This window comes from Tachyglossus aculeatus, chromosome 5 (genome assembly GCF_015852505.1).
Source record: "Tachyglossus aculeatus isolate mTacAcu1 chromosome 5, mTacAcu1.pri, whole genome shotgun sequence".
Taxonomy (NCBI): domain Eukaryota; kingdom Metazoa; phylum Chordata; class Mammalia; order Monotremata; family Tachyglossidae; genus Tachyglossus; species Tachyglossus aculeatus.
In genome coordinates, this window is record NC_052070.1 from 54,554,270 (window position 1) to 54,577,653 (window position 23,384).

Below are 23,384 nucleotides of genomic sequence, written 5' to 3' on the forward strand. Positions count from 1 at the left end.
CCAGTATCGGGCCCCACGCAGGGCAGCTGGCCCAGAGGGTAGGCGGGAGGTGCCAGTGTCCGCTGGCTGCCCGCCCTCCCAACCCCAGCGTGGCTGTTCAGGGGCCCCTCTGGCAGAACGGTATTGGCACTGCTACAGCCAGGCTGGCTCCCTCCTCACTCTGAGGGGACAAGGACAAAAAAGAGGCTGTTATTTGGGCAATGGGGTGCTGAGGTCACCTGCTACGGGTCAGGCCTCCAGGCTGGCTACCAGGGGGGAAACAGGAATCTGTGAGGGATGGGGCAGAGGGTCTTCGTCAGAACTGGAAGGGAAATCTTTGTGCAGTTGTTATGGTTACTAAGCTTGCCTGAGGCCAGGCCTCAGGGATTACCTAGAGGGAGAGGGTCCTGGAGGGGTTGGGGCATGTCACAGGGAGGCTTCTCAGACATTTGACCCTGGAGTCAGAGGGTTTGTCAGAGGAGAATCCAGGAAACAGAATCCCCCACTGAAGGCCCTGTTATGAATTCCAACCTCAACTTTTCTCCTCCCAACTGCAGAGCAGACCAGGGCATTCCAGCTGTTGTGTCCAATCCACTACCCCCTTACCTCCAGTTCCTGGGCCCACCCCTAGAGAGACATCAGCAGGGGGGCAAACAGCAGGGACCACAGAGGAAGCAATAACTGACTCCGAAGCTAGGGAATCTGTGCTCGCTAGGGAATCTGTGCTCTCATCTCTGAATGGACTACCAGAAGCCTTAATCCCCATCCCTCTCTTCCATCCCTTCCAGAATCAGAAAGTGCCTGTCGTTAGAGTGCCAGAGGACGTTGGGGAAAGGGGTTGACTTGCCCAGCTTTCAGGATGGATTTCTACCTCCTGAAAGGGTTTGCTTCTCAGTAATGGGTTAAACTAACCTCACCTTCTCCTTCAGAACATCTCTCCCAAACAGCAGTGGGAAAGAGCCCAAATCCTTGAGAAGTCATTACGCTGGTCCCCTGGACTCAAGGCTCCAGGATAGAAACCTCTGAGATCTTTGCCATCCTCCCTCACCCCTCCTCCCATCCCTAACCCCTGACCTGTCTTCACTGCTCACCTCCTGGTTGTTAGCAAGAGTCCCTGATTAGAGGTTGAGGATTGCCTGCCCAAAACAGTGTCTTGAATCAGGCCACGCAGACATCTGAACTCTATCCCCCTTCAGATCCGACAGACTTCCACACTCCCCAAAGCCCTACTAAAATCACATCTTTTCCGGGAAGCCTTCCTTGACTCATCTCCCATCTCCCCACCCTATCTTCCTTCCCTACTGTGTCATCTGTGAACTTGAGTCCCACCCACTAAGCACTTAGACACTCATCCCAAGAGCTTTTGTACACATCTTTATAATGTTTCCTCCCCCACCTGCAATTTATTTTAGTGCATATGTCCCCAGCTAGCTTGTAAGCTCCTCAGGGGAAGGGACTGTGTCTAATCACTCTGTTGAATTCTTCCAAGGGCCTAGTACAGTGCTCTGTATATAGTAAGCACTCATTGATGGATTGATTTGAGAGATGGGATCAGGGGACGAAGAGAGACATCTAGCTCAATGGATCAGAAAACCCCAGAACTGGTCCTGGAGCAGGCAAGAGGCTGCACCCGCCCAAGCACTAGTACAGTGCTTTGCATGCACATAATTGTGGTATTTGTTAAGTGCTTACTATGTGCCAAGCATTGTACTAAGCACTGGGGTGGATACAAGCAAATCAGATTGGACCCAATCCCTGTCCCACATGGGGCTCACAGTCTCATTCCCCATTTTACAGATGAGGTAACGGAGGCATGGAGAAGTGAAGTAACTTGTCCAAAGTCACACAGCAGACATGTGGAAGAGGCAGGATTAGAACCCATGACCTTCCAACTCCCAGGCCCGTCCTCTATCTACTATGCCATGCTGCTGCACATAGTAAGCACTCAATAAATACCATTGATGATGATATCTATCAAATCAAATTTCTCCAAATGACCGGACCCACCCCTCTGCACTGCCCTGGGAATGAGAGAACCTGGGTTCTAATCCTGGCTCTGCCAATTGCCTGCTACATGAGTTTGGGCAAATCACTTGACTTCTCTTGGCCTCATTTTCCTCATCTGTAAAATAGGGACTCCATAACTGTCCTCACCCCCCCAGACTGGAACCCCATAAAGGACAAGGGACAGTATCTGAGTTGATTACAGTGTATGGACTCCAGAGCTTGGCATAGTGTGAGAGCTTAACAAATACTACAACTATTATTATATTGCTATTGTTATCATTATTTCAAATCTCCTGGAGTCTTCAAGGCTGAAAAGGAAAAGAAGTAAGCATCCAGTCCAGAGCCTGGATCTGCCTCCTGAAAGAGAAGCAGCCTAATCTGGTGGAAAGAACACAGGTCCAGGAGTCAGAGGACCTGGGTTCTAATTCCAGCTCTGCCACCTGTCTGTTTGACCTTGGATAAGTCACTTAATTTCTCTGTGCTTCAGTTATCGCATCTGTAAAATTGGGATTAAGACTATGAGTCCCATGTGGGGCAAGCCTGATTAGCTTGTCTCTACCCTAATGCTTAGTATAGTGCCTGGCACATAGTAATCACTTAGCAAATACCATTAAAAGAAAAAAAAAAGAATCCAAAGAGCCTTCAAACAGAGACATGAGGTGAAACTGGTCCTCCCACTCGTCTAGACTCCTTTTGCATGGATCAATTCTGGATGTGGCTCAGCCTGTGCCAAAGACAGCAGCCCCACCCTGACAGTTGAGAGGGTGTTTGTGCCAGGGTCGTCCATGAGTGCCACTGGGATTCTCTGAGCATCGCTGACCACCTGCACTTATCCAACCCTCCGTGTTATTTCAGGCATGCCCAATGCCGCCATACTCCCCGAACTCTCGAGTGAAACCCAATGCTCATTAGCCTAGGCCCAGAATGGGGAGGGAGGGAGTGGAGAGAGGAATTGCCAGGTCTCAGGTCTCCAGCCCCCTGCCCTGGTCCAGACCAGACAGGACACCATGTCCTCCCGGGTCCTCCTGGAAACGCTAACCATTGGAACTAGAAGAAAATGAAATTGGAATATTCCTATGCATAAAGATTTAGCTCCCGGTTCATCGGCCAGATATGCCCGAAGGGCAGCCTAACTACCGGCAGGAAAGGAAGAATTTGGAGAGATTTCCGTTGAGGATGTGATGGAATCCGCTGGGGAGAGAGAGTACACAAGGCATGTGTTCACCTGACAGGAATGCGTCAGGCTCCCCACTCGTTGCCTTCCTTCCCCCCGGCACCCCCAACTGCCTTTCCCGCCCACTGACATCTCAGCACCTGTGGAAAAGAGTCTATGCACCCGGCTGCCTAGACTGGCGTGATCCAATAATAAGTACTTGTTAGGTGTTCACTATGTGTGGACTAGTTCACTGTGCTAAATTCTGGAGTTGAAAAGTATAATCAGGTCGACATGGTCCCTGTCCCACATGGGGCTCTCAGTGTAAGGGATAAAAATCCCCATGGGACAGATGGGGAAACCGAAGCACAGAACTGAAATGACTTACCCAAGATGACACAGTGGGCAACGGGCAGAGCATGACTAGAACCCAGATCCTTTCGTTCCCAGGCCCATGCTCATTCCACTAGGCCACACTCAGACTGAGGACTGCTGGGCTCTAGCCTCCCTGCCACCCCCGACCCTGCCTCTTCTGTCTGGCCCTTCAGCGGCCAATCCTCGTGAGATCCCAAAATGCTTTGGGATTCCTCGGTGTCGGGTCGCGGGAGGTCAACGCCCAGCGCTCAAATTAAGACCAGCTCGTCACAGGCTGTAGGCCGGAGTTCGCCTGCCCATTTTGGGACAGCTGATCCTGCCCATAGGGAGAGCTGGTTACACTCTTCTCACTCTCACCCACCCGGGCACGGGAGCAGGGCTTTGGCATGAAGCTAAGCTGCCTGTCTATCTTGCCGGGGCGGGTGGCAGCCCAGGTCGGTTAGGGAAACTGGGGCAGTGTGGCTGCGCCTGGGCCCTGCCCCCTGGTTTTTCCAGTTTTTCGGATGCCCGCCCCCATTTGGCACCTTGCTCACTGACTCAAGGGCAGACGCCCTCCCAGGTGATGCAAGGCCTGGTCCCTATCCGGGCGCACCACCTGAACCTCTCCCCCGGAGGCCCGAGCCACCTCTCTGCCCGGTGGTGGTGGAGAGGTCACAGGGTCAAGAGGCCATGGTGGAAGCACACCTCTAGAAGTCCTTTGGGCCCCCAGTTTGCCAAGTCTGCCCTGACCCCAGGGCCTTAACTCCCAGAGCCCGGACAGAGAGACGCCCCCTGGCCTGGACTCTGTCCTTCGGTTGCTTACAGCCAGCAGTGAGTGGCTGGAGAATCAGAACGTCCTTATCTCGACAAATAAAGGGAGACCGATAAGGGCAGCTCTTTGCAATGCAGAGTTCGTTGGTGCATTGACCTTCTTCCCCTCCCTGGACTCCTGCTCTCAGCCGATGGCTTTTCATGTTCCTCCAAGACTGTGAGGGCAAATGGAGAGCCTGGGCTAGTCCAAGGACTTCCCCTTAGAGAATCCGCCCCTGTTTCGAAGCCTGTCCAGGCTCCCCCTCAAATGCAGGCCCCTTACTCCCCCTTTCCTGGGCATCACAGACACTCTTTATCCAAATCCCAAGAGCTTATCTCACTTAGCATTCCTGGACCCAGTCATGATAGCCCTCCCACAGCCCCACCAGCCAGTTCCGTCCCTCTCCCTCCACCTCTGCAATCCAAAGTCTTGTTATCCTGTTTGCTTTCCCTTCTTTCCTTCCGCCGGGAACCCACTTATCTCCCCGATATGGAGGGTACGGCTTCAGTGAGGCAGTGCTGCCAGTCACTGTGTTTGTCGATCTTGAGCCACCGTCCATCCGGGTGCCCCAGGGCGATCCGGCCCCCATCCTACTCTCAGAGCAGAGGTTGCCCCAGAGATGGGAGGGGCCGGGGGGGTTGGCACTGAAGCAGTCGCCTCACCAAGTCAAGGAGGACAAGGAACTAATCATTATTGAATTATTATTCGTATCATTAATCAGGTAGCAGAGCCCAATCCATCCCAGAAGAACAAGTGGAACAAGACTCAGGGCTTTCAGTAGAGGGGAGGGAGGACAGGAAAAGCCCCTTAGTTAACTGACCCCCTAATCGGATCCTGACAGTGCCTGGAAGCCCCTCTGTGCCCCACTGAGCCCCAGCCCACAATGATCCTGCCACCCTCCCCTCAGCTCTCCTGAGATGGCAACTCTTAGAGGCCACTACAACCTCAGCCAGAGTGGCCCTAGGAAACCCTTTGACCACAGTCTCCCCCCTCGTCCCCGCCTCCTCCTCCTCCTCCTCCTATAAGTCAATCAATCCATCTACCTCTGGAGCCCACCCCTCCTCCTCCTCCTGGGGCTGTGGTGGGGCAGGGGGCAGGGGCGCATGTGGGCAAAGTTTAGCGATGACTGGAGAAAACCGATGGAAGCAGGAACCTTCCAGCCCACCAGGCTAGCCCCAGGAGCTTCTCTCCCAGCTCTACAGACTTGCACTGAATTAAGGATTGGTGAGGACTTCTTCCCTTTCCTTTTAACCTTCAGATGACTTTCTACACTCTCCAAAGAGTCTGGTCTTCCTCCTGCTGGAGTCCTCCAAAAACCAGGCTGCTTCAAAGGCCGGCCAGCCTCCAGCTGATGGTTGGGGGACTTCTACTCCCTTGTTTTATCCATTTGCAGAGGCAGCTTGGTGTCTACATATCTGCCCACCTGAAGAGAAGGCACTTCAAGGTTGGATAGACTCTCCCTAGCACTTAGCACAGTGCTCTACACACGGTTTGTGTTAGCGCTCAGTAAATACCATTGATTGATTGACAGATTGACTGCAGAGTCATGCGTGCAGGAAACAAGCCAAGGAAGCGCCTCTATCCTCTCCCAAGACAGGCCAAGAAAGCAGCAGAAGCAGAGTCATGTAGCAGTGGGACCCCGGCTAGCAGGTCTCTCCTAGACTCTCTCCTGTCTGAGTCCAGCCCTCTACCATTCCCGGGGGTGGGGAAGGGATAACCAGGACAGTCCTTGGAGAGCAAACCAACCTGGCTGGCCTGAAATGCAAGTTGCCATTGCCAATGCCCTCCCTACCTCCCCTCTGCTGGGCCAAGATTAAAGGGGGTCGGTGGGGCTGAGAGCACCCAAACTCATCATCCGGATGTGTCTGCGGAAGACAAAGCCAAAAGTGGCATGCTCCGACCCTCCTCTCCTTCTCTGAGCTAGGTTGGTGGGGTAGGCGAAGTGAAATCCAGGATCTCTGAGGAGGCCTATCTGGGAGCCTCATCACCCCCTCTCCCATTCCCCCGTCTTCTAGGCTCTGCCCAGGGAAGGTAGTTGGTGCCTGCCACCTGTTCACCCAGTCAGCCACCTTCCTGGCACCTTTGCAGTGCCGGGGTTGACCAGCCTACCCCAATGATGCCAGCCCGGGAAGCAGAGACAGATGGGGGTCCTGGGGAGGTGAGTCCAGCTTGAGTTTCTCATATCTTTTCCTGTCCACCCCAGGGAGAAGTGGAAGAGATGGGGAGGCGAGGGCTGGGTGGGGGAAGGGGTAGACAGATGCGGGTACTGAAAGAGCTGGAATGAAGCTCCTCTCATTCCTAACATAGCTCTGAGCTCTCCCTGGCAGGCCGCCCGGCCCCTGCCACACAGATCACCTGGGGCTGGGGGTATCACACTGTAATGCTGTTCACACTTAACTCTTTCCCTACCTCCCTGGGTTCTCCAGCAAAGGATTGGGAATTCTGGAGGGAGGCAACGGTTTCTGGGAACGTTTTTGCCTCCCCGTGGGTTCAAGAGATTCAGAGCTCCACAGCCCAGGCCTAACTGGAGCCCAACCCCCTGCCCAAACTGGGCCTCCATGTCTCAGTCTGGAAGCCATGGCTTGCTTCCCGGGGAAGGGGCTGTCAAAGGAGATGGCCCCTCCTGGGAGGGGCGTCCTCCTGTAGACAACCCATTCCGTGGCGAGGCAGGGTCATCTCCCAGCCGGCAACCAGCCAAATGGGAGGACTGGCCCATTTAGTCCCCCGCTGTTCTCTCTGCTCCCACCTCTCCATTTCCTCTGCCACTTCCTTCCTCAGGGAAGGAATTTCCTGATCCTCAGTGAGGGAACGCTTGGACTGGCGGCAGGGGCCCCTCCCAGCCACAGTTCTGTGACGCCCCCCGCTCCAAGTGTCAGCCTCACCGGGACCCCAGGACCCAACACCCCAGCAGTCTCCCCCTTCCTGCTGCCCTCTCACTGGAGTCTGCTCTCTCTGTGGGGAGCCAGACTCAGAGATGCTAGGAATGGAGGCAAAGGGACACCAACGGGGAATCTGGATTTTCCACTCTGATCCCAGCACAGTCCCAGAAATCAGGCTTCTAGATTCTGGCTCTTTGGATTCTGAGGGTCCAGAGCCCCAGGGGAAAGGCTGGGGGTGTCTCTGTCAGCTCTCATGTCTCACAGTCAGTTGATCGCATTTATTGAGTGCTTACTGGGTGCAGAACACTGTACTAAGCTCTTGGGAGAGTACAATAGAACAATTATAACAGACACATTCCTTGAGAGAACTGTTGCAGCAGACAGACCCGGGGAAGGAGGAGGAGGGAGGGGAGAGGGAAGGGGGAGGTTCACCAGCCCACTGAAGCCAGAAGCTGCCCTCCTCTAATCTGCCCAAGATTTATCTCTTTGAAACCCATCTCCCCGCTTCCCACTCTCAGAACCGCCAGCCCCATTGTAAGCCCTTAATCTCCATAAAGCATAACCTGCCAGTGCTGACCCTTGCCAGTGGGGAGCATTTCCCACTGAGCCCGCCTCTGCCGGCCGGCAGCACCCCCAAAAGACCCCGGCGCTTTTCTCTGGGGACTGAATCATCAACTTGTGGAAAGTTTCGGGCAGGGCCCTCCCCACTCCCCACAGCTTCTCCCTGCTCTCCCCGCCCCAGGCATTCCTCTTCGAGGATGTCATGCAGAGCGCTGGTTCGAGCCCCAGCTTGCCCCCCCATTCTTTCCAAGCCCAACGGCCATTGTCTCCAGAAGGCTCATCCGCCTGGCTGCCACGTGGCCCCTGGGGCTCTGCGGGCTTGGAGCCGTGGTCTGGTGGTCCGCAATGGGGGAGGAGGTGGATCCTAACGAAGCTGCCCTGGAGAAAATCCCTAAGAGGAGCCATCTGGGGAGGAAGGAGGCAGGTGGATAGCAGGGGCTTAGGGGACCCAGGCTGGGCTAGCAGGAAGAAGCACACTCGGGGAGAGGGAGGAGAGATGGGGGGAGAGAGGGAGTGAGGGACGGTGAAGCGGGTGGGAGCAGCAGCCTCAGCAGCAATGGGAAGCAAAGGAAAGAACCGGATGGAGCAGGGTAGCAGCAAGGGGGGACCTGAGACCCTGCGTCCCCTCTACCCGGCCCTCCCTCCTCACCCTCCGACACAGGCAAGGGGGCGGCACTTACCTTGGCATGCGTCTTCCACCTTCTCATAGCCCGCCTGGCACAGGCACTGTCCGATGGGCACCAGCCACTCGCCATCCACGTTGCAATGCATCATGGGCTCCTCACCGCCGGGGGCCACGGCGGCATTCTCCACGCAGACGCCCGCCACCTTGGCCAGGGCAGGAGAGTCAGACCCGGCGATGGTCTCGGGGAAGCGGGCGAGTCCCTGCAGGACCTCGGGGCACTTCTTGTAGTAGATGCGGACGGAGAGCAGGGCCACGCAGGCCCCGATGTCCTGGAAGGCCAGGTAGAAGCCCTTGCGGGTGAGCGGCCCGACCGAGCGCTCCTCCACGTTGAGCTTAACATTGCGGGTGGCAAAGTCATTGCTGACGGTGATCTCGTCAGGCGCGATGGTGTCAATCTTGCTGAACTGCCGCTTCTGGAAGTTGGTGCCGTAGTCCACGTCCGACTCGGCGTAGTACAGGTTGAAAGTCTCCTTGCAGGAGCTGGCTCCGCCGGGGAAGCTGTTGCAGTCGCGGACGGTGAACTTGAGCTCGATGAAGATGCGCTCGGCTTCGCTCCGGTAGATCCAGTTTGTCCTCAGCCAGTTGTCCTGGTCGCCCTCCACCACGTTGCACACTGAGTACATGTAGATGGGAGCCTCGTCCATGATGTTCTGGAGCAGGTCCCACTGGAGCGCGGAGCCGGAAGGATGGACACCCGGGTTACAGTTCGACCAGGGTCTCCTTGACCCCACCTCCTTACTCCCTCCTCCTCCCCCTTCGATCATTGATCCTTCCTTAATTAGCGGGGCTCACGGAGAGGTCTGGTGGGGTGGGGTAGCACCAATAAAGGGGGAGGGGGTTGGGATGCAGGACACCCCAGGATTTCCCCCGACCAGTGGGACCTGGGTAGATTCTGCTGAGGATTCACTGTGCCCCAGGAGGGCACAGGGAGAAGGTCAGAGAGTGGGCAGACTGCTCAAAAGTCTGCCAGGGATCCTTGAGAGTGGGCTGTAGTCAGTGCCTGGATGCTTGAGGGGTGTGGGATCTGACTATGGAGGCCCAGGTGCAGGGACAGCCTCTCAACAAACACCTCTCCGGGGGGCAAAGATTGGCTGCTGATTCCCCGACCCCAGGGTGGAGGTATCCCAGGGCCCTTTTCCTCATCTCATGCTTAGTTCTCAGGGAAATTGCTCCGTCCACTCCCTATCCTGAAGAGGAACCACTGGGACACCCCAGTAGGCAATGCTATTGATCTGATTGATCAATCAATGCTATTTATTCAGCACCTCAATCTAACGTGCTCCAGAATTGAGGGAATGAAGGGAGGAGTGAGGATGGATTGGGGTCTCATGTTGTCCCCTCACTAGGGGCAGAAATGGGATCTCCTGGTAAGATTCCTGCCCCTTCCTCCCTCCCTCAAACCCCCCCACCCCCCACCGCATATACACACACAAACACACATGCTGCTGGCAAAGCCGCAAGCATCACTAATTAACCTCCCAGGCTCAGACTTGGGGAGGGCAGAGATAGGAAGCCCATGGGAACAAAGCAAAACAACCCTCAACCCTGGAGCAGGAAGGGGAAGCAGCAGCTGGGCCGGTGATGTGGGAGTGGTTGGGGGAGGACTCTGGAAGGAAGGAACCCAGTCTGGTGCCTGCAGGGAGGGAGCAGGGAGTGCAGGGGCAGCCGGGCCAGAGCAGGACTGACAGGGCATCCCGTTCCCCGGGAGCGAGCCAGAAGGAGGCCGAGCCCAGCTCTTCATCCCCTCCTGCTCTCTCAGAAATCTTTTTGGGGTCCTGCCTCCTGCCTGCACAGAACATACCATGACCACCCCATGCCCTCTTTCCTATCAGTCAAAGCCAGAGGGTCTCACTCTTCCCGGGATTCCCAGTCCACCCCGGGGTCTTTGACCATTCCTGGCCTGGGTATCAGACTCAGAGCTGTGGGTTCGGACGACCTGGCCCCACCCTCCCTCCCCCAACTCTTCCCGACTTCCTTCTTCTGAGGATGCTTTGGGAGAGGGACTTGAGCAGAGGAGTCACTTAAGGTCTCTGTCCCTTCCCTCTCTTCCCGGATGCAGAGAGGAATGCCAACCTGGCAGAGGTTACTTACCCCTTGGTTGTAGGGATGTTTCAGCCAACCCAGCTCGCCTTTGGCTGCAGCCATGTCCAGGAGCACAACTGAAACAGAGACCACAGAGATGGTGACATTAGTTAGGAGGGCCCCAGACTATGGTATCTGTGGTGTAGGGGGCACAGTTTTAACCCACAGGGGCAACCATTGGCCCAGGAGATTCCCACACCTCCAATTAGGGAGACTCCTGTCCTTTGAAAAGGCTTGGGGAAGACCAGGGAGTGGGTGGGAGTGGGTGAAAGAACCCCATAGAGTAAGTGGGGGCCCAGACCAGGGAGATCACCCCACCGCACCAGAGTGGGGACGGCCGGGGTGTGGGGAGCCCTTGCCTAAAAGAGGGAGGGTAGAGTGGGGCCCAGGGAGCAGGACTGGGGAAACTGCACAGTGGGAGAGCAGCAGCTGGGTTGTGTGTGCAGGAGGGGCTGCCGAGAGGAGAGGGGATTAAATGACATCGCAGCCCCCCATCCACCATCCCCTCACACCCAGCACTTCTGCCTACAAACTCCTTGGCTCCCTGAATACAGTCACTCACTGACACACTCAGGATTACACACCCCTCTCTGCAACAGGTACACACATGTCTCCTCAAGTACCAGCACCCAAGCACTTCCCCTCCCCTCCACCCTGCTTTGTCCCCACCCCCTCATTACACACACATGCACATACAAACGCACATGCACACACACGGGCTCACAGATGCATTCTCCCTCCCCTGGCCCACACACACCCTACAGGGGCCAAGGAAAGGGGAAGGGGCTGGGGGGGTGGGGTGGGAGACAGCCTAAGGCATCCAAGAAGCAGCGTGGCTCAGTGGAAAGAGCCCGGGCTTTGGAGTCAGAGGTCATGGGTTCAAACCCCAGCTCCGCCAATTGTCAGCTGTGTGACTTTGGGCAAGTCACTTAACTTCTCTGGGCCTCAGTTACCTCATCTGTAAAATGGGGATTAAGACTGTGAGCCCCCTGAGGGACAATCTGATCACCTTGTAACCTCCTCAGTGCTTAGAACAGTGCTTTGCACATAGTAAGCGCTTAATAAACGCCATCATTATTATCCAAGAGGACAGAGCAGTTAACAGGTGGGAAGGCTGCCAGGGCTCAAGGGGAGGAGAGAGGAAAAAAAAGGGAAACAAATCTCTTTCCCACTGGGAAACCACAGAATCCGCAAACGAGGCATGAAGCATACAGCCCAGAGGGGCCCCTCCCAGGCGAGGCCCAGCCCCCTCCCCAAAAGCACACACAGCTGGTGGAGGCCGCCTGTGCACCCTCTGATTTCAGCTGAAGAGCTTCTCGTGGAGCACTGGGCAGCCGCTGTTTCCTCTCTTTTCCACCCCTCCCCACTGGCACTCACTCCAGGCTCCTTGATCCCCTCTGCCCCCTGATCCTCCCTCCACCCCCCCACCCCGCACCAAACAGCTCATCTAATATTGCTTGAGTGACTGAGTCCTTGGGAGTCAGGACTGACAGGGGGGCAGGGCCGGGGGCACGCCCTAAGGCTTGTCAGGGCTGGTGAACTGAGTGACACAGGTTGACCAGGCATCTTACAGGGCGAGAGATAGGCAGATACCTTTGGGGAGCAGGAGAGAGAAGCAGCTCTAACAGATAGAGCCCAGAAGGGCAAAAGGAACCGATGGCCTCTGTCTAGTCCAGATACAGTCACTCACTTTGCCTTTGACCTGCCCACTCCACACATCCCCTACCCACAAATCTGGGCTTCACTGCCACACTCATTTGTATCTCCCCCCCAGACCTGGGACCTCACGGTCTGGCTCCCATGTGGCTATTTCTCTGGCCATCCAGTGAGGTCTCAAGAAACTTAAGACTGTGAGCCCCATGGTCTGTGTCCAACCTGCTTATCTTGTATCCACCCCAGCACTTAGTATAGTGCCTGGCATATTTAGTAAGTGCTTAACAAATACCATAAAAAAGACCATTTTGGCCCAGTTGGCCCTAGCCAGCTACTAGAGACCACTGGAGGCTGACACCAATAACCCCCAGGGTATAAGCATGAAACCCTTCTTAGCCTTGGGTTTCCAGATGGAGAACCCGAGGCATGGGCTAGCCCAATTAGGATGCTCCAGAGCCAACTCTGCTCTGGGTCCTGGGGGTGGGACTGCTGGTTTTGAGTGAACCCAGATAGGGCAGGAACAGGGTGCCAAAAGGCGGGCAGGTCCCAGGAGCCAAGCGGCACAGAGGACGGAGCAGTGCAGGGAGGAGATGTGGTGGTCTGTGGTGGGGAAAGGCCCTCATTGCTCTCTCTCCCCTCCTGGCCTTGGCAACAATGGCTAGTGAGCCGGAGGGGCGGGGCTGGTCTGGCCGGGCTCCGTCTGGCACCCTGCCCTGCCAGAGGCAGGATATCAGCCGCGCTCAGATCCGGAATCGGAAATCCGACGTGGCTCTGTCCTCAGGTCAGAGGCTGCAGCGTCCCACGGCCAATGAACCTACACGGGAGCAGGGGGCGGGGGCGCCGGGGAGCCGGAGAGGATTTGTTCTGGCATGTCCAGGGCCAAGTCCTGGAAAATCACAGACCACGCTGGGAAATGGAATGTTCCAGCCTGCAGAGGAAAGAATCCACGGGGGCTTCCGGCTCCCCCGCAGGGGCCGGACCGTGAGCTCAGGCGGTGAGCTCTGGGGAGGCGGTGAGCTCTGGAGGCCAGGGCCTAGGGCTAGGAGTTAGAATTTCTGGTTCCTATCCCAGCACGTGGCGTGACTGGTCATTGACCTCCTGCAACACGGGGGGTGTCAGCTCCCCTGAGCCAGTGAGGTGCCAAAGTCCACACGGTCAGTCGGGCGGAGAGGAAGCAGGATGTCATTTTGGGCTGGGAAGAGTTAAAGCACCACCGCCCTGTCTGAGCCTAGCTCACCCTAGATGGGGCTGAGGCAACTGTGAGGTCAGGAAGCAGATTAGGGTGACAGGTCCCAGGAATCATAGAGCCCCGAGGCTCCCCACCCTTCCTCTGTGTTGCCAATTTGTACTTCCCAAGCGCTTAGTACAGTGCTCTGCACATAGTAAGCGCTCAATAAATATGATTGATTGATTGATTTCTGGAGCCTGATCCCCTCTCTCCAGTTGATAATCTGTTGGTTCCCCAGAGTTACTCCCACCTGCTTTACAGGGTCCATCAGCCTGGGTAGGGATTGTGCCTACCTTCCCTATTCGTATTGGATGCTCCCAAGCGTTCAGTAACTCTCTGCACACAGTAAGCGCCCAATAAACGGCACTGATTGATTGATTAGAATGCCTCTTCTAGGAGTTTCTGTTGCCTGGAAATTCCCTGGGATCTGCCCCCCTCACACTCCAACTCCAAGGCTTCGGACTGGATTTAGGACTTCCCCTCAGCACCACCCCACAAAGATAACATTCACCCGCTCCCCCCTGCAGATCCCTCGCAGCCCGATTATCCACCCAGAGTCCAAGTCACCCGTGGCAGAAATTTCCTTCGACTCGTGCGGGTCAGAGCTCATATCCAGGTTCTCCTCCCCATTCCCTCTTGGGAACACAGCCCATGCAGCTCAATCTACCTCCCTGGGAATCCTGGCTGCCCCAGACCCCAGTCCCCTGCCCACTTCCACCCATTCTATGGCATAAGAAATGGCCTCAACTCTCTAGACCGTAAACGCACTGTGGAGAGGGAACAGGTCTACCAACTCTGCTGTAGTATACTCTCCCAAGCACTTAATACAGTGCTCTGAGCATAGTAGGTGCTCAGGAAAATACCAGTGATTGATAAAATACAGTGAAACTCAGAAAATAGCTTCGAGGGTGAGAGGTGTCCTTCGGCCGGCAGATGTCAAAGTCGCTGTCACTTCCGATCAATCAATGAATGGTAGTTACCATGTAGCTGCTGTGAACCGAGCACTGTACTAAGCGGGTGGGCAAGTACGCTACAGTAGAGTGGGCAGACACAATCCCTGGGGCTGTGAGTCTGGGTTCTCTCTCCCTCTCCAGAACTGTATTATTGGGTTGGAGGCAGCCTATGGCCTGGAGTAGATTTTTAGAGGCTCTCTCTGCCTATCTTCCTCTCCCTTTCCCTGTACCCTCAGAGCTCCCCATGCTTTTCATTCATTCATTCATTCAATCGTATTTATTGAGCGCTTACTGCGTGCAGAGCACTGTACTAAGCGCTTGGGAAGTACAAGTTGGCAACATATAGAGACGGTCCCTACCCAACAGCGGGCTCACAGTCTAGAAGGGGGAGACAGACAACAAAACAAAACATATTAACAAAATAAAATAAACAGAGCAAATATGTACAAGTAAAATAGAGTAATAAATATGTACAAACATATATACATATATATGTACAAACATATATACATATATACAGGTTATGGGGATTTGGTCCGTGAGGATGGGAAACTGAGAGGGAACAGAGAAGAGAAATAAACATCTCCCTGGTAGCAAAAAGAAACACTGTAATTTGAAAATTGTCCTAGAATACACAGCACGGGGGCCTGGGTCAGGATATGTAAATCATTGGCAAACATCCTAGCAGACCTCCCAAAAGGAATGCTTCCACTCTGTCATACCCACCGGCAGATCTCTTCCCTCTAGGGATCTCAGAGCTCTAAATTAATTCTAAGCCCTTCATAGGCCCACTACCCCCACCCCAACAAAGGCACCCCCTCAGATATATCACCCTCCCCTTCTTCTTTTGGAGGAGTGGCAGCGGAGAGCAGGACCAGGAGTAGAAGTTGAATGGCTTAGTGGAAGGAGCATGAACTTGGGAGTCAGAGGACCTGGGTTCTAATCTGAGCTCTGGGTGACCTTGGGCTAGTCACTTAACTTCTCTGTGCCTCAGTTTCGGCAACTGTAAACTGGGGATTAAATACCTGTTCTTCCTCCTGCTTAAACTGTGAGTCCCATGTGGGACAGGGACTGTATCTGAGCTAATGAACTAGTACCTACCCAAGCTTAGAACAGTGTTTAGCACATAGCAAATACCAAACAAATACCATAAAAAAGTACCATGATCAAAGTGCCTGAGTCCCAACTCTTTGGAAGTTCTCATCTGTCAGGTGGCCAGCAGCACAGAGGCATGTAGGGGACCCTCATGCTAGGATGAGTTCTGGATGGTCACCTGCCTCCTACCAAGGCAGGGCCGAGTCAAGATCAAAAATCACCAGTTCCGCAAATCCAGGGGCCTGCTGAGCCTCACACAGAACCCTTGGCCAGGAAGGAACCTGAATCAGGGATCGTGTCTACCAGCTCTATTGTGCTATACTCTCCCAAGCACCTAGTCTAGTGCTCAGCACACAGTAAGCACTCAATAAATACTACTGATTGATAGAGCTGGCCTGAGTCCCCTGCAGTTTGGGAATAGAGAGGAGCAGAGAGGGACTCATTGGAGCAGGAGTACATAGTCAGCAGGAGGGTTGGAACTGCGGGGCAGCTTCTCCCCCTCCCACAGGTCCAGGAGGGGCAAGAGAGGTCGATCGGGGGGTGGGGGAGGGCTGGATGATGGACTTCATGAGGTTGTCACACCCTTTGACACCCCCGGCCAAGGCACTGGCTCCAGACCTTCCAAGACAGAGCACCACGGGAATCTGGATTTCTTTCCCTAAACCTACCCCTCATCATCATCTCTTCGTTTAAAAAACATTGGGGTTTGAGGGAGATACATGGGCTGCCACGGCTCTGAAATATTCTAAATTGGAGCAGAAAAGGAGACAGCTTTTTGGGGTTCCAGTAAGTCTTGGAGCTGTGCCATTTTGGGTGGGGGGGGGGGTGAGGAAAGGGAGCTTGGGGAGCACGCAGGCCTATGAGCAGTGAGGAGCTGAGCAGAGAGCATGACAATAATTCCCCCGAACTCGCTCTGTCTCTGGTCCGGGGCTGGTTCCCCTCCCTGAAATTAAAATCTCAAATCCCAGGGTCCTGGGGGGTGGGGGTGGGGGTGTACAGGGAGGGGTCCAGGAAGAGCTCGGAGATCAGGAACATGAGTGAGCCAAGGAGTGAGCCCTCCTGCCCTTCTAGTAGCAGCAGAAGCAGCACTGTGGTCAGGGATTGTCTCTCTTCATTGTTGTATTGTACTTTCCAAGTGCTTGGTAATAATAATAATAATAATAATAATAATAATGGCATTTGTTAAGTGCTTACTATGTACAAAGCACTGTTCTAAGCGCTGGGGAGGATACAAGGTGATCAGGTTGTCCCACGTGGGGCTCACAGTCTTAACCCCCATTTTACTGAAGAGGTAACCGAGGCACGGAGAAGTTAAGTGACTTGCCCAAAGTCACACAGCTGACAAGCAGAGGAGCTGGGATTAGAACCCATGACCTCTGACTCCCAAGCCTGGGCTCTTTCTACTGAGCCACGCTGCTTCCCACAGTGGTACAGTGCTCTGCTTACAGTAAGTGCTCAATAAATAAGATTGATATATAGTACTAGTAATAATAATAATAGTAGTAGTGTGGGCAGAGCACTGTACTAAGCGCTGGGAGAAAATGTCCCCTTCACTGGTGGAATGCCAAGGGGCTGAAGCGGCCCCTTGGGCCAGGCAGATCCCGGGAGGTTAATGGGGAAGGGGGGTACAGATAGGCATAATCCCAGGTGCATCTCTCTCTGCCCACCCTCCTTTCCCCCTCCCAAATGTTCTGGGGAGAAAAGGAGGCAGCGGGAGGGGTAGGGGAGGGGGCAGGGGCGGGGCAGGGTTGGGCGGGCGGATCCCGGGGGTGATTCAGGCCCCAGTGGGGGCCCCGGACTCTCTTTCCCCCCCGCGGTGGGGTGACAGCCTCCATGCAAATGCATGGGGAAGCATCACCCTCTCCCACCCGCTAAATGATCATGCCCTGAGTCACCCCTTTTCTCAGAACTCGGGGCCCAGGGACTTCCTGTCGCGCCCCTCGACACCCCAATAAGTTTCCTGGTAATGGAAAAAAAACTCTACTAGCCTGGGGTTCGGGGGCAGGGCACCGTCTCCTCCCCCTCCCCCTCCCCCGGCCCTAGACCCGGGCTAGAGATGATGATGATGACATTTGTTAAGCGCTTACTATGTGCAAAGCACTGTTCTAAGCGCTGGGGGGAATACAAGGTGATCAGGTTGTCCCACGTGGGGTTCACAGTCTTAATCCCCATTTTACAGATGAGGGAACTGAGGCACTGAGAAGTGAAGTTAGTATGTTTGGTTTTGTTCTCTGTCTCCCCCTTTTAGTCTGTGAGCCCACTGTTGGGTAGGGACTGTCTCTATATGTTGCCAACTTGTACTTCCCAAGCGCTTAGTACAGTGCTCTGCACACAGTAAGAGCTCAATAAAAACGATTGATTGATTGATTGAAGTGACTTGCCCAAAGTCACACAGCTTTGGTACCGGGATTAGAACCCACGACGTCTGACTCCTAAACCCGGGCTCTTTCCACTAAGTCACTCTGCTTCTCTGTGCTGATGATGGCATTTGTGAAGCGCTTACTACGTGCAAAGCACTGCACTAAGCGCTGGAGGGGATACGAGGTGATCAGGTTGTCCCACGTGGGGCTCACAGTGTTCATCCCCATTTCACAGGTGAGGGAACTGCGGTGGAGACCCTCGCACAAGTATGGGGGAGCAAAGGGAACGCGGCCACCTCTCCCCATGAGATCGGCTCTCCATCCCCTCGCCCCCTCCTCCTACCTCCCCTCCCTTCTCTCCTTCTCCAGCCCAGCCCGCACCCTCCGCTCCTCTGCCGCTAATCTCCTCACCGTGCCTCGTTCTCGTCTGTCCCGCCATCGACCCCCGGCCCACGTCCTCCCCCTGGCCTGGAATGCCCTCCCTCTGCCCATCCGCCAGGCTAGCTCTCTTCCTCCCTTCCAGGCCCTACTGAGAGCTCACCTCCTCCAGGAGGCCTTCCCACACTGAGCCCCTTCCTTCCTCTCCCCCTCGTCACCCTCTCCATTCCCCCCATCTTACCTCCTTCCCTTCCCCACAGCACCTGTATATACGTATGCATACCTGCATATATATATATGTTTGTACATATTTATTACTCAATTTATTTATTTATTTATTTTACTTGTACATATCTATTCTATTTATTTCATTCTGTTAGTATGTTTGGTTTTGTTCTGTCTCCCCCGTTTAGACTGTGAGCCCACTGTTGGGTAGGGACTGTATCAAATGTTGCCAACTTGTACTTCCCAAGCTCTTAGTACAGTGCTCTGCACACAGTAAGAGCTCAATAAATACGATTGATTGATTGATTGATTGATCCCGCCCAGGACCCCCGAAAGTAGGCGTCCGAGCCCCCAAGGGCCCCCAGCCCAGGCTCCGACTCCCCCCACTCCCCGGCCAGAAGCGGGGTGACGCGGGGAGAAGTGGGGGCGAGGACACCCCCCAGACCCCCTGGAAGGCGAGGGTCCCAGACTCTCCCAAGCCCAGATTCCGGCCTCTCACCTTCTTTTCCCTGCGAAGCGGACGGCGCGAGGCCGACGAGGACCAGGAGGGAGATGAGCGAGGCCCAGGTGGTCCTCATGGTTCTCTCTCTGCGTGTCTCCGTCCCCCCAAAAGTCCGGGCTTGGATGTTCTGGCCTCTGCCCTCTCGCTGCCCCTGGGGCTGGTGATGGCAGGGCTATCTGCCTGCTGGCACGGCCGGTCCTGCTGGTCTCCCTGCCTCGACGGCTGCCCCGGCCTCCCTCCTCTGCCCCCGCTCCTGCCTCAACTTCCCCCTCCTGCCATCGAGTGCTTAATGGAAGCTCGGTGAGAACTCCTCGTCCTGTTCATTCATGCCCCGGCTGATGTCACCGAGGCCACTCCCTGAGGAATGTCTTTAAAGGGGCAGGACGGCGGGGGAGAGGAGGGGGGGGGGGGGGCAGCCCGGAGGAGGAGGAGGAAGGGCGGGGGGCGAGGGGCCGCTAAGTACCCTGTTAACCGTCTGTGCGGGGAGCCGGCCCCCGCAGCTTTGATCTTTTATGAGCCCTCTCATCTCAGTCATCAGTGCCTCTCACCTCAGGGAAGGCAGGGGGGATGGCCCCGCCAGGAAAGCCCCCCTTCGCCCCACTCTCTTTTCTCCGGAGGTTTTTATGGGCCGAAAATGAGAATGGGGTCCGAGGGGCCCCGATCCTGTTTCTTTGTTGCCGGGGTTCAAGAGGCTGGGGGGTGGGGGCGGGCCCTGGCAAAGCACGGTAAGCCTCGTGGCGCTGGAGCAGAGTTGGAGTGCTGGACACCTCCCCTCCGTCCCCTTGCCCCGCAAGGCCTGGGCAAAAGGGGCAGGTAGATGCCTTTGATGCCACCCACTCGGCTGTCCCCCCACGCCCCGCACCGGCCTCTCCATTCTGCCCCCCATCCCCTTCCCAAGGTGTCTCAGACATGATCTCATCCCACTTTCCAACCGCCCCGCTGGTGTTTCAGGAAACGATGCTGGAAATGTCCTTTCGCCCACCCTCCCTGGCCACCCAAGACTCCCCTCCGGCTTGGTCTGCCCGCGGTGGTAACCACAGTGGTGTCTCTTTGCCCCTAGCCTTTTCATCTTCCCAGTTCTGGCTCAGGGGTGGCCCCGGGGACCTGAAGTGGTCTTGACTATTTTCAGGGAGGTGGTGGTAGGGGGCTTGGCAGTAGGATCTCTGACCCTGCCGGGAGGGCTTCTTTGGCCGTGGCCTCAGTTTCCCCACCTAGAATGAGGCTTACGGGGAGGTAGCCGTGAGGGGGTCGGGTGCGCTTCAGGAGATTGCCTATTTTGCTTGTTGGATACAGGCAGTTCCCCGGGATAGGAGTGGGGAAGGATCGGATGGAAGAGGGGAGAAGAGAGGGAGAGGGAGTGGGGAGAGGCATGGAGAGCTTGTATTTGCGTTTTGCAGAGTTGAAAACGTACAAGTACAGTGAGCGCTCAATAGATGCAACTGACACCGATAGATACATGTATTGCATATGCATGAGTGGATGGGGCTGAGAAGTAGGGTGGTAACACAATTGTGTATTGTGTGTGTGTAACTGGGTGTTGGAATATGGATGTGCAGATAGGAATGTTTGTCTGTACACAATCAATCAGTAGTATTTATTGAGCACTTACTGTGTGGCAGAGCACTGTACCAGTGCTTGGAAGAGTACAATATAGTGGAGTTGGTAGGCATGTTCCCCGCCCTCAAGGAGTTTACAGTCTGGGAGTACATGTACTAAGGTTGGGAGGAGGGAGGACATGAGGGCATCCATGTAGGTATGTGGCTCTTTGCCTTCCTCTTGGTAGCAGTGACGGCTGTTCCCCAGGCTGGGCACCCTGTGACTCCTTGCCCTTTGAGAGAAAGAAAGTTGTGCCGATGAACCTTATAAATCCAGAACTGAAAGGTGGTATTTATAGTGACATCATAAACTCTAATGAGGATAGAATTATCCTATAAAGGCTGGTAAGGAGCCCTCAGGTCCTAAATACCATTGCAGCCCAGAGAAAGCTGATACAAACAGGTGTAAAACTAACATTGTGTGTATTTATTTTTTTCTAGCCAATGTGATGGCAACAAATGTGCTCAAAGGGATAAATTATGGCCTCATCCTGTAATCCTTACCTTCAGCGAGCCTGGAGCTTCTACCTTCTTTGGGAATGGGGCTGCCTCATCTCAGAGGGGAGTTGTTATGCAAGGGGGGGGACATGATCAACTTTCATAGCTAATTACTGGCTCCCAGGCTCAGATTCAGAATCTGCTCCAGAGGGGAAAGGAGGGAGCTGGATAAGGTGGGATTTTGCCCATCCTTATCCCCTTAGAAAGCAGAGAAGCCTAAGCATTTGGGACTGTATCCCTTAATAATAAAAATAACAATAATGATGATGATGGTATTTGTTAAGCGCTTACTATGTGCCAAGCACTGTTCTAAACACTGGGGTAGATACAAGGTAGTCAGTTTGTCCCACGTGGGGCTCACAGTCTTCATCCCCATTTTACAGATGAGGTAACTGAGGCCCAGAGAAGTTAAGCGACTTGCCCAAAGTCACACGGCTGATGAGTGGCAGAGCTGGGATTAGACCTCACGACCTCCGACTCCCAAGACCGTGCTCTTTCCACTAAGCCACACTCCTTTAAGCACTTTGATACTCACCCCACCTTTGCAGCGTTTATGTACCGATCCTTATATTCTGCTGCTTCCCCTGCTTATAATTTGTTTTAATATCTGTCTCTCCCACTCCTTGAGGGAAGGAGTAGTGTCTACCAACTCTACTGAATTGTACTCTCCCAAGTGCTTGGTACAGTGTCCTACAATAAGTGCTCAATAAATACCAGTGATTGATTGATTGATTGGAAGCCATAAGGCAGGGTGGAGGTAGTAAAGGAGATTTAGGGGCCATCCAGGCCTAACCCACAGGGGTGCCATTATGTGAGTAGAAGAGGCTGGCATTGCCTGTCCCCCACACCCTCCTGGCAGCCTCTCTCCAGCATAGAGACTACAGCTATTTCCATGATTCCTCCTCATCAGAACCACCTCTCTCCCCCACCTATAATCTCCCCAGCCTGTAACCCCTTCTAGACTGTGAGCCCAGTTTCGAGACTGTGAGCCCACTTTCTAGACTGTGAGCCCACTGTTGGGTAGGGACCGTCTCTACATGTTGCCAACTTGTACTTCCCAAGCGCTTAGTACAGTGCTCTGCACACAGTAGGTGCTCAATAAATACGATTGAATGAATACAGGGCAGCCTCCCCTCCTCAATCCATGGACCTCAGCAAATGTAGCCCTCCAGACCTCCCCCTGCAGATCTGGTGGGAAACAGTCCATGAGAACCCCAATATCCTGGGAAGTTCTCCCAGGGGATCCTTCTGCTTCTGGTGAGGGACCTGGGGAAGAAAGGTTCACATAGCTAATTAGGAGGCTTTCGGGCGCCCCTTGACACATTTTGGGCTTTGAGGCTGCATAAGCACCAACTTCTTTTGGGACTCAAACTCACTTCCCAGAGCCCTTTGAAGTGCATTTCTCAGAACTCCTCCAGTTGGGCCAATGGGTGTCATGGAAGGGGGATCCTGGCCCAGAATAGCAGAGCCTTGGCCTCGGCTGGGGTGACCACCTGACCAGTCCTGGTGCTCCCTCCCAGGGCTCAGCAGGCCCGGCTCTCACTGAGGGGCAGGTGGAGGCATAGACTTGGGCGACTTCCTCCTGGCAACCCTGCCAGCTCACCTTCGCCTGCATCTGCTTCGCCTCAGGTTGTTCCTGCTTGTCCCTCCCCAGACACCACCTCCAGACTAGCCAACTTTTTATCAATAATAATAATAAAGGCATTTGCTAAGCCCTTATTATATGTCAAGCACTCTTCTAAGCTCTGGGGTAGATGCAAGCTAATCAGGTTGGACACGTTCCCTAACCCGCATGAGGTTCACAGTCTTAATCCCCATTTTACAGATGATGGAACGGAGGTATGGAGAAGTGAAGTGACTTGTTCGAGGTCACACAGAAGACAAGCGGTGGATGCAGGGTTAGAACTCAGGTCCTTCTGACTCCCAGGTTCATGTTCTATCCATTAGGCCATCCTGCTTCTCTATCGCTGACAGGATATGCCATTCTCCTCCACTACTTGGCCCTGCCAAGGTCATTTCCCCTGGCCCTGAAGTTCTCTGTGTCCCCCTGTCTTGCCCTCCACTCTGTCAGCCTCGAAGGCCCACTCTCCTGCCTTGAGACTGTCCCCTGAGCCACCTGTGCCCACTCTCCCCAAGGGGGAAGAACAATGTCAAAGGGGGAAGGGGAGGGAGGAGCCAGGAAAGTGTTGCTCTTTATGGCACTTTGCCCTCAAGCTTCTACTTCAGCCCCACGTGGTGCCAGCGGGGCAACTCTGAGAAGGTGAGCAGGGCTCCGCTGACAAGTGAGACTCAGGTCCCTGCCTTGGCCCTGGTTGCCCAGGAATTCTCCCTTCCCCGAAATAAAGAGCTGAGAGCTCCTGGTGGCACAACTTGGTGGGGTGGGGAG

At 54.8% G+C, this 23,384-nt stretch overlaps 1 protein-coding gene across 1 annotated transcript in view; it reads right to left on the minus strand.

Moving 5' to 3' along the window:
- EPHA2 (EPH receptor A2) overlaps positions 1-19,153 on the minus strand; it is a 39,208-nt gene extending 20,055 nt beyond the window's left edge. Inside the window, exons 1-3 of the mRNA XM_038746941.1 lie at positions 18,903-19,153; positions 10,521-10,588; positions 8,425-9,094 (exon numbers count right to left, since the gene is read on the minus strand). Of these exons, the coding sequence (XP_038602869.1) occupies positions 8,425-9,094; positions 10,521-10,588; positions 18,903-18,981 (817 nt within the window). The 5' untranslated portion in view covers positions 18,982-19,153. The remainder of the gene's footprint in view (positions 1-8,424; positions 9,095-10,520; positions 10,589-18,902) is intronic.
- Between the last annotated feature and the right edge of the window lie 4,231 nt (positions 19,154-23,384).